Source organism: Liolophura sinensis, chromosome 4 (genome assembly GCF_032854445.1).
Source record: "Liolophura sinensis isolate JHLJ2023 chromosome 4, CUHK_Ljap_v2, whole genome shotgun sequence".
Taxonomy (NCBI): Eukaryota; Metazoa; Mollusca; class Polyplacophora; order Chitonida; family Chitonidae; genus Liolophura; species Liolophura sinensis.
This window is the reverse complement of record NC_088298.1, coordinates 23,263,553-23,272,738: the sequence shown is the minus strand read 5'-3', so window position 1 is coordinate 23,272,738 and position 9,186 is coordinate 23,263,553. Positions and strand designations below refer to the sequence as shown.

Genomic DNA, 9,186 nt, shown 5'->3' with positions numbered 1-9,186 from the left:
TGATAAGAAATGGTTCAACTGGTACAACTGCATAAAGCACAATGGCACAAACGTGTTCGGGGCCTGCGTGATCCAGGTGTTTAGCGTGTCAGCTCGGCGCAATGGCCCAGCAGCCTCTCACCAATGCGGTACTGTGAGTTCAAGTCCAGTTCACGCAGGCTCCCTCGGTGGTACGGGAAAAGGTGTGGCAAAACCTGTGGATGGTCGTGGGTTTCCCCTGGGCTGTGCCCGGTTTCCTCCCACCACAATGATGGCCTTATTCTTGTGTTTGGCTTTAAAAACAACAATCAAATAAATAAATAAACTGGTACAACTAGTAATATTGATCACAAACTAGTTCAACCAGTAATACTGCAGGGAGAGCAGTATTGCCTTCTCCAAGCCTTTTCCTGAGTTTTAAAACGTTATCGACGTATCACCATGATAACCGTCCTTTTTTTTTTTTACAGATCGGTGAGAAGAGAATCAGTGACGACTGTTCCGAGATTTTCACCTGTATCTGGGACAAAAAGAACGTGAAGAGTTTCATCCAGACGACGAAAAACGGCGAGCCATGCCACGAGGATGCTGAGTGCAAGATGATCGGAGGCGACAAGAAATGTGCCTGTGACGAGGGCTATGAGGGTGATGGGTTCACCTGCACTAAGATCCCACCCACAACTACAACAACAAGTAAGAAATACGAATCCTTTATCTTTTTTTGTGTGTTTTTTAAGTTGGCTTGTGACGACCATTGGCAGGCTGCTGGCAAAGCTTCCCACGTACGGCCGGATAGGAAGCCAACATGAGCTGGACTTGAACTCACAGAGACGGGAGTATATTTTAAAGAAAATGAAGAAAGATATGCCAAAAGAATTATTAAAAAATTCTAATTATTTTAGGCATATTTACATTTCTTAATAACCCGTCTTTTTTATAGATATTTTCCGTCAGTGTCGGGAGCTTGGGAAAATTGTATTTTAAAGCCATCGGTTCACCCCCAAGAAGAAATCTGAGAATCGTGTTTGTACTTCTTTGTTAGGCCAGATCATATACTCTTTATTATGCAACACAAACCAAGGTTTCATTGTATCCTTTAAGCCAAATATAAAATAATTATCAGCCACTTCGGTTTCCTTCGCCCATAAAGCTTTCTATAAGTGAACATTTCTCCAGTCTTGTGTTAAATAACACTCAAATAAATAAAAAAATAAAAAAATTAACAGATTATTACTTAGTCACCTCATAGTTATTTTTCACGTATTCCATCACCATCAGCTCCTGCCCCAACTACAGCGCCACCGTGTGAGATGATCGCTGACATTGGCATCATCATGGACTCCTCCAGCAGTATTGGCAAGAAGAGCTACGAGATCATGAAGGATTTCGTTAAGGATGTCGTCACCAACTTTGACGTCAAGCCAGATAAGGTAACGCTGATTGTGACGTTAGCAAAATTGTTGATGATCATTTATGCGCTATTAATACGGGGTGGGGTTTCCCCCCGCCATAATGCTGGTTGCTGTCGTATAAGTGAAATATTCTTGAGTACGGCGTAAATCACCAATCAAATCAATAAATAAATAAATAAGAATGCGGCATTACGGAATCATTTTGCAAGTCAAAATGTCATAGTCAAACATTACATAGATGGTCTTCAGACGCGCAAGAGGAGATGACGTCAGAACAAAGTTCCTCACAAAATGATCAGACAATTCTTATACCGTCATTATTAATTCTCCACTATTTTGGTTTTAGGTCCGCGTCGCTGTGGAAACCTACAACACAAATGCCAAGATCCAGTTCAACTTCGATACTCACGGAGACGAGGCTGACATTCCGTTCGCGGTTGAAAAGATCCACGAGATTGGCACTGGTACCTACACCAACCGCGCTCTAAAGATGGCCCGGAAAAAGATCTTCACCACTGCCAGAGAGGGTGTGCCAAAGATTGCCATCGTCCTCACTGACGGACTTTCCCGAAAACCAGGCGAAACCCGCAAACAGGCCCAGCTTCTCCGCGACTCGGGAGTTACCGTGTTCTGTATCGGTATAGGCGACGTCTCACCGAATGAAATCAATGCCATTTCCTCGGACCCTGATGAAGATTACACCTTTATGGTTGAGAACTTCCAAGCCTTGGACACCATCAAGGAAACCATCAAGCGCGCAGCTTGCAGTGAGTTGATCAAGTTTTTGAAGTATTTTGCAAGATATAGATCATGGGATGCGAAATCACGCGTCTCGAGGTGAATTTTCTTCAAAATGATAGGGCTACCAGTAATCTCGATTTAAATCGTGCTTTCGCTTTACATGATTCGCTTCCCCATTCTCTCTGCTCGGACCATCGCATGTCTAAGAAACTGTCTTTTTTTTTTTTTTTTTTTTTTCGTGGGCTGTGGGTTTGGGCTGTTCTGTGAAGTAAACTAATCAAAGGACATTAACGTTAGTAAATACTGATTCTGTTATTTTTCTGTACCGGAAGTGAACTTTAACATATATTATACATACCCGTCACATGAACAATCCTCGTTGGAAATTTTATACTGGACAGTTTTTTGCTGACGGTTTTGTGCTGAAAGTTTATCAGGCATATTTATTTGTGAATAATCAGCCGCATGAACAAATTATTCGCTTTGTCAATTTTTGACATCATATTCTTTAACATGTGCCGTTTACTTAACGATAGACCTTGGTGCAATGTGACACGAAGTTCAATACAAATTCAATGCAAATTTGCTCTTGTTGTGCATGAGCTAAATTCAGTTTAAAGGCCAAGGTTCGTTTTTAACACTGGCATTAACAGCCGAGGGTAATCCTTTTATCCCTTGAATGAATCAATACAAGAAATAAGCCATTGTATCATGCGAAATATTTTGGGTGACATTTAGTACTCGAAAGATATTGTTGAATTGCAATCAGTTTCTTCTTATTATTTATACAGAGACTTCAGAGCAGAAAAATGCCTGAACTGGAAATCATGCAAACTGAGGTGAGTAGATCTTGATTTTTAATGTTAATATATAGCCCTCTGTGGTTTAGTGGTTAGAGCAGTACAATGGCCCAGGCACCTCTCACCAATGAGATGGCTGTGAGTTCAAATCCATTTCAGGCTGGTTTCTTCTCCGGCCCTATGTGGATAGGTCTGCCAGCATTTTGATGATCGTCGGGGTTTTCCTCAGTGGTTTACTCTGCCCAGTTTACTCCCACCAAAATGCTGACCGCCCTCGAATAAGTAAAATTTTAGTGCGTACAACTTGAAACACTAAACAAGTAAATAGAGAAATACATACAGCAAACCCAGAATGGACGTTGCAGCTTTTGCAAATCAATCAACTAAAACTCAAGGATAAATCTGTTGAGACATACAAACATACACGAAAAATAAAACAATGTAACGGAGTGAAATTAAACCGAAGGCTGGCTTGAAAGATATTTTGCCATGCCTTTGCCCAGAGACATTTTAGTACCAAACGTCATTAGAATGGTCCCGTGGTATCCTTTGCAGAAAATCACCCAGGATCCTCCCACCAATGCGGTCTCTGTGAGTTCAAGTCCAGCTCATGGAGGCTTCCTCTCCGGCCATACGTCTTCAAGCATCCTGCTAATGGTCGTGGGTTTCCACCGGGTTCTGCCCGGTTTCCTCCCACAATAATGCTGGCCGCCGTTGTATATTTGAAATATTCTTGAATACGGCGTAAAACACTAAAGAAATAAATAAATTCTTTTATGAAAGAAAGAAATGAGAGAAACAATATGTGTTCAGTGTTTGGTGTTCATGACTTTGTTTTCATTTTTTTTATTTCGTTTTATCGTTATAGTTCAAAAGATGAGCACGGACTACATGACGGCGTTCTTGGAATACGTCAAAATGTTCCCTGGACTGAAGGATCTGAAATAAAGAATTAAATTAATTGAAAAATAACATCGATTTATTGAGTTTTGTTGAATGAAAGATTGATTCATTTATTGATAGATAAACTTGTTTGCAATTGATATCATGAAGCCTATCTACTGATTAAAATGACAAGTGTATAAAGGCTTATTGTTCAGATATAGAGGCCTAGAATTGGCCTTGCACGCGGAATTTGTAGATCACCCCATCTTGATGACCATTAGCGGCCATTAAGACTGGTGTGTGGCCGTTTCCGCCATCTAACGTTCATTCAAGGCCCACTTGTCTTTTATCAATACGTCACATGTAGAAAAGTTAGTCAGTATCGTGCTTAAGGTAAAGAAATGTAATTTAGGCTGGGAACCCTATTTTCTTTCACTCATAAAACGAACATTTCTTAAGTATGGTGTAAAACAAAAGTGAAATAAACATGTAAAGTGTGAAGAGGTTGAATTTAATGATTCGAGTAAAACGTTTAATCAGCTATGTGATGTGTAGTACAAGGAATGGATCTTTAAAGGCAAAGTAAAGACTATACTGAAGTATTTATCAGATGAAAGACCACTTAAAACTGTGTGAAAAGAGTTCGATTTACTTTTTTGGAATATTCCCAACCGAGTAAAATGGTGTTAAAACATCAGATTCTACGGTGGTCTGTAGTGAAACAGAGGGTATCGGTGACGTCATGTTCATATTTTTGGCTTGAAATAGCTCGTTTCAATAAAATGTATTCATAACTTTACATGCGGATGCATTTTCAACGATGACCTGTAGCAGTATTTGTTCAGTTGCAAACACCTGATGTGACGTCACTGGTCCCAATATTTTCATCAAAGGCCACAGTAAAATCCAAATTTGCATTTTGCTAGGTTGAAAAAAATATTCAAAAATAAATGGAAACATTTTTGTGGACAGTGTTTAATGGATTTGCATCTTACATATACTTCAGGTTTGTTTTTTCTGCGTATTGGAACATATCTTACAGAAGAACGTGTCACCTATGTTCGTCCTGCTGTGCGGGCCAGATACGATTTGTGCAGTTGATTTGATTTATTTGCTTGGTGTTTTACGCCGTACTCAAGAATGCTCCATCTACTAGTATATGTTGGGTGGAAAGCGGGGGTCTGCAGTATTGTGTTTCACTAATTTTCTCTACCCACACCGTCAGTGAAATATTCCTTGAGCTCGCTTTATGATCTTTAAGCTGTAAGAAGAAGAATGAAGATGGGAGCAGGTCATATCAGCGATTAATGAAGTACTTGTCCCTCAATCGTGTCGCGAATTCAATCTCATTCGCAGACAACGAATTCCTAGACTTTCATTTCTTTCAGGCCTTGCATTGACGGAATAAGTGACCGAAGCTGTAATCTTGAATGCAGGCAGCAAGAGAACATTTGCCTTCCACTAATATTCCGTATTTGACACGTGGGGCAGTTCGCAAGTGACCTGCCATTGGTGGCTGGTTTATTCCGTCCATCCTTCAACCATGAAACTCGAGGTTATCGTTTAGGTGCAAATTCAGGTAGTACCGGTACATCGTTAAACAACAATCAAATGAAAAAGAGAACAGTCATGATTTCTTTTATAGCAGAATGACCAAAACTAATGTACACTTACAGTGCTACATCACTGGAACAGCGTGCCGAACACACCAGACATCAAACGCCTTGAATTCACATTTTACTGACGCCTTATGAGCAGTTAGCACAATAGGCTAGAAACTCAAAATCTATCACTCAAGGGTTTGGTTGAATGAATGAATGATTATAGGTTTGTCAGATTTAAGCAGGATTAGGTCAGCTGATATGGGTGCATGGCTTCCCTAACTTTTGACCTACATTTCACAGAAACATTTTTAACAACAACATTGAATTTCGGTCACAAATGAAATCGGAAAATCTTGAATTGCTGCAATATATAATGCAGATTTATTCTGCCATAATTTTATACCTGAAAGCAAATAATGTGTTCGATTTCGAAAGAAATCAAATGTGGGATTATTGATATTGAAACTGTCATCTGGATTCGGATAATCGCTAATGAATGAACACAGTTTACATAATTCCATATGTTTGTTTTAAAGACAAAATTTCATTTCGATAAAAGAAAAAATTCTGGATTCCAGCGGATGACAAGAATTTAATATCTTTGACACATATTCTGGGATAAATATGATTGGCATAATACAGTAGCCTGTCAGGAGCGGTTTTCCCTCTCGGGCATTATATGATAGTCGGTGCAATTTTCGAACTCAGTGTTGTTGCTAGGCCAGAGATGAACTTTGTCACAAGCCAGGATCGCCTTCATCAAGGCAAGTACGTGGGAAGGTCTGGCTGCAGCCTGCTGATGGTCATGTATTTGTCCCTTGCTCTGCCTGTTTTCCTCTTACCATAATGCTGGCCGCCGTCGTATCAGTGAAATATTCTTGAGTACGGCCTAAAACAACAATCAAATAAATAAATAAATAAATTAAAAAAAGAAGAACCACATAGCATCACATGGATTTGAACTCTCAGCTACATATGCTTACTTTCACATATGCTTACTTTTCCCCAATCTGATCACACTCCTTCAGGTTAGGAATTCGGGGATAGTAGGTGAAAAACGTGTAGCACATCTCGTCCTGATAAATAATTAAAACGATACATTTATTGGCTGGTTGATTCGTCGCACAGTTTTACTGTGTTGAGCCCGCCTCAGTAGTTGTAAATAAAACAAATTTACCGGGATGTGGTTGTAAACTAAGGCGCAAACGCATTTCAATAATGCTCTCTACTATCATGCGGAAGTGACATACAACATTCCCAGCCACAGCAACTCAAGGTCACTGGGATCACGGCGATTAGGGAGGAAAACATAAACAGCGTGTCTCAGCCTTTGTCTCTATTTGTACTTGATACACATGCATTCTCTTTATATACAGTAAGCACAGCATGATTCGAACAGATACCTGAAACAATTTTATTCAGGAATGCTTGGTCGCCGAAAAATACTGAAAAAACACAACACACACCCTGTGCGTCTACGTAACGTTCACCCTAGTTTTTACGATGATCGGAATTCCGTTAATTCCATTAGCAGCGTCATGTCCCTAAACAACTGGATCTGTTAGCTCATGTTCGATGCAAGAAAAAGAGGAGGAGCGCAATAATTAGTGAGACAAGGGCGGTAACTCTGTTTGACTCCCGGTAGAAATTCGACGGTAGGTTCAAAGACGTACAAACTGGGGGATTCATAGAAATAGAAGTCGTCCTCAGCGACAGTGCGGATCAAACGACCGTTCCTGAACTGCTTGAAAGACCCTCTTATTCCTGAAATGAAACAAACGCAGGATATAGTTATGTTTGTTAAGTTCGTACTCAGGCTGATGCAGTTTACTTTTGGCGGAAAATATGTCCGTGTTTTGAGCAAACAAACACCAGACAAATGACGTGAAATGTAAGACAACCTATGACCAATACAGATTTGCCTGCGATATTTGGTTACTCGATGACAGGATACGGAGCTGTATAGTGTCTGTAATATGAGGGTTACTGATACAATATATTTCTGTTTTATGTTCACTGAGTTATCACGGAAAAAATGTATCCTGCAAAAGACCCATCAAGTTCAGCGCAGAAAGTTGATCTCTCGGCGAATTTCTCCAGCCTCTGTTTTCACATCCGAATCAAGGGAGATAACCTAGTGAACGGACACATATGGCATCGGCTGCAGGTTATGAGAATATTCCATGACCTCACGTGACCGTTGGTCCTTTTGAATTCAACAGCAGCCAGTCTTTCACGACTATATTATCCTTAACTTATATTACCCAATCATATTTAGGTATCTAAGAAGCACATTACAGTGTACATACATTACTAGTATCCCACTGGCATTTGCTAATTAACGCTCATTGCTCATGCACGGCACTCAACATGATATGAACAAACAAGGTATGTCTAATGTGATGTGAACCACAAACGGTATCCGCCTCCTGCCGGTATGATTAAGGCTTTAAGCCAGGTGGTTTGTCAGGCACCTGGTTGCCAGTGGTTTAACATAACTTCCATCCATAAATGTGAGCAAAAGAACTATTGAGTGGCATAAAACCAATTGGTGCCATTTCAAAAGTATGGATTCTTTTGTCTGATTATGTCTTTGGCTGTTTAGGTGAAATCTTCTAAAATTCTAAAAGAACACATCGGTCTTGAAATAACTTTCAAGACGGTTTTAGTTTTGATGTTAAGGAAAGGTTAAACATTGTTACGCCCACGTTACTTGCAAATGGCAAGATTAGGTGGTGAAGCATCTCCTAAAATATTTGGCTATTATTCAGCCAGTGATCAGCTTTTATTGTCGACATGATTCTTTTTCCCCACATTACTCTCACATATTGGTAATTACTGAAGCCCCTAGGGGAACCCACATTCTATTTTTTAAGGACAACAGTTTGAAAATTAAATGGAAATGGGTGCTCTCATCTAGGGAAATATTCTAGTACAGCATAAATCCCGAAATGCATAGATATAGGGGACATACATGTATTGAATTTTCCCTAAAAATTCACTCTGTCTGGTGCAGTTGAGACAAAAATGAAAGTAGAAGAACACTACTTTTGGTACTGAAGCTTACAGTTTTTTTAGTAGGATAACTTTAAAAATATATAGAACTCGGAATTGAGAAATGTTTAACTTAGTTCTGGACGAAATGCCTTGCATGAAATTTCGTAGCCCGTAAAGGGCGTTCTAAGTCGATAATCGCAAGATCCATTTCCAAAACAACGTTTAGCACTAGCTCCCAAAGACAATGTAAGGTATGTAAGAAATTATACAAATAGGAAATAAAGCTGGTAACACACATCAGAGAAGTGGTCATCAGTTTTCAATGATGCCGGGCAGACAGTGGATATTCCAGGCATGAATTCCATATCAAAGTTCAAATTCGTAGTCCATGAATGAGTTCCAGGTCAAATAATTTACCGACCTGTGAGACACATCGGCAGGGTAAAGGCAGATGACGGTGCCAGAGGTCACTTTCATTAACAGTATAAATAAACACGGAGGGGGGTGCAGCGGAACGGCAGATATAGCAAAGAGTGGGTAATCCAGGTGTGAGTGACAACTGAGAGCTGCTGTGTTTTTTAAACTCGTGTTTTGTGGGGTGTTTTGGCCTGTTTTTTTTATTTTTTATTTTTTAATCGATCCAGATGCTGTGAGAAGATTTTTTCAATATTTAACTGTAATTGAATTTCTTTGTGAAGTAGCAGCAGTCCTTTAAGGTTGTGCAACAATACAATTTCATTTGCTGCAAGGGGGGAAACATTCAATCGT

General features: G+C 39.8%; 1 protein-coding gene across 1 annotated transcript; it reads left to right on the top strand.

Moving 5' to 3' along the window:
* Positions 1-101: 101 nt before the first annotated feature.
* Positions 102-2,232, top strand: LOC135464531 (matrilin-2-like). Its single transcript, XM_064741956.1, has 4 exons — positions 102-128; positions 450-672; positions 1,258-1,409; positions 1,738-2,232. The coding sequence occupies exons 1-4, from the start codon at positions 102-104 to the stop codon at positions 2,230-2,232; spliced, it is 897 nt and encodes a 298-aa protein (XP_064598026.1).
* The last annotated feature ends 6,954 nt before the right edge of the window (positions 2,233-9,186 follow it).

Excerpts from the sequence above, each read along its gene's own strand:
- LOC135464531 (XM_064741956.1), top strand. The coding sequence starts at position 102 with ATGGCCCAGCAGCCTCTCACCAATGCG. Across the intron at positions 673-1,257 it reads ACCCACAACTACAACAACAA|CTCCTGCCCCAACTACAGCG; the intron begins GTAAGAAATACG and ends CATCACCATCAG. Across the intron at positions 1,410-1,737 it reads TTGACGTCAAGCCAGATAAG|GTCCGCGTCGCTGTGGAAAC; the intron begins GTAACGCTGATT and ends TTTTGGTTTTAG.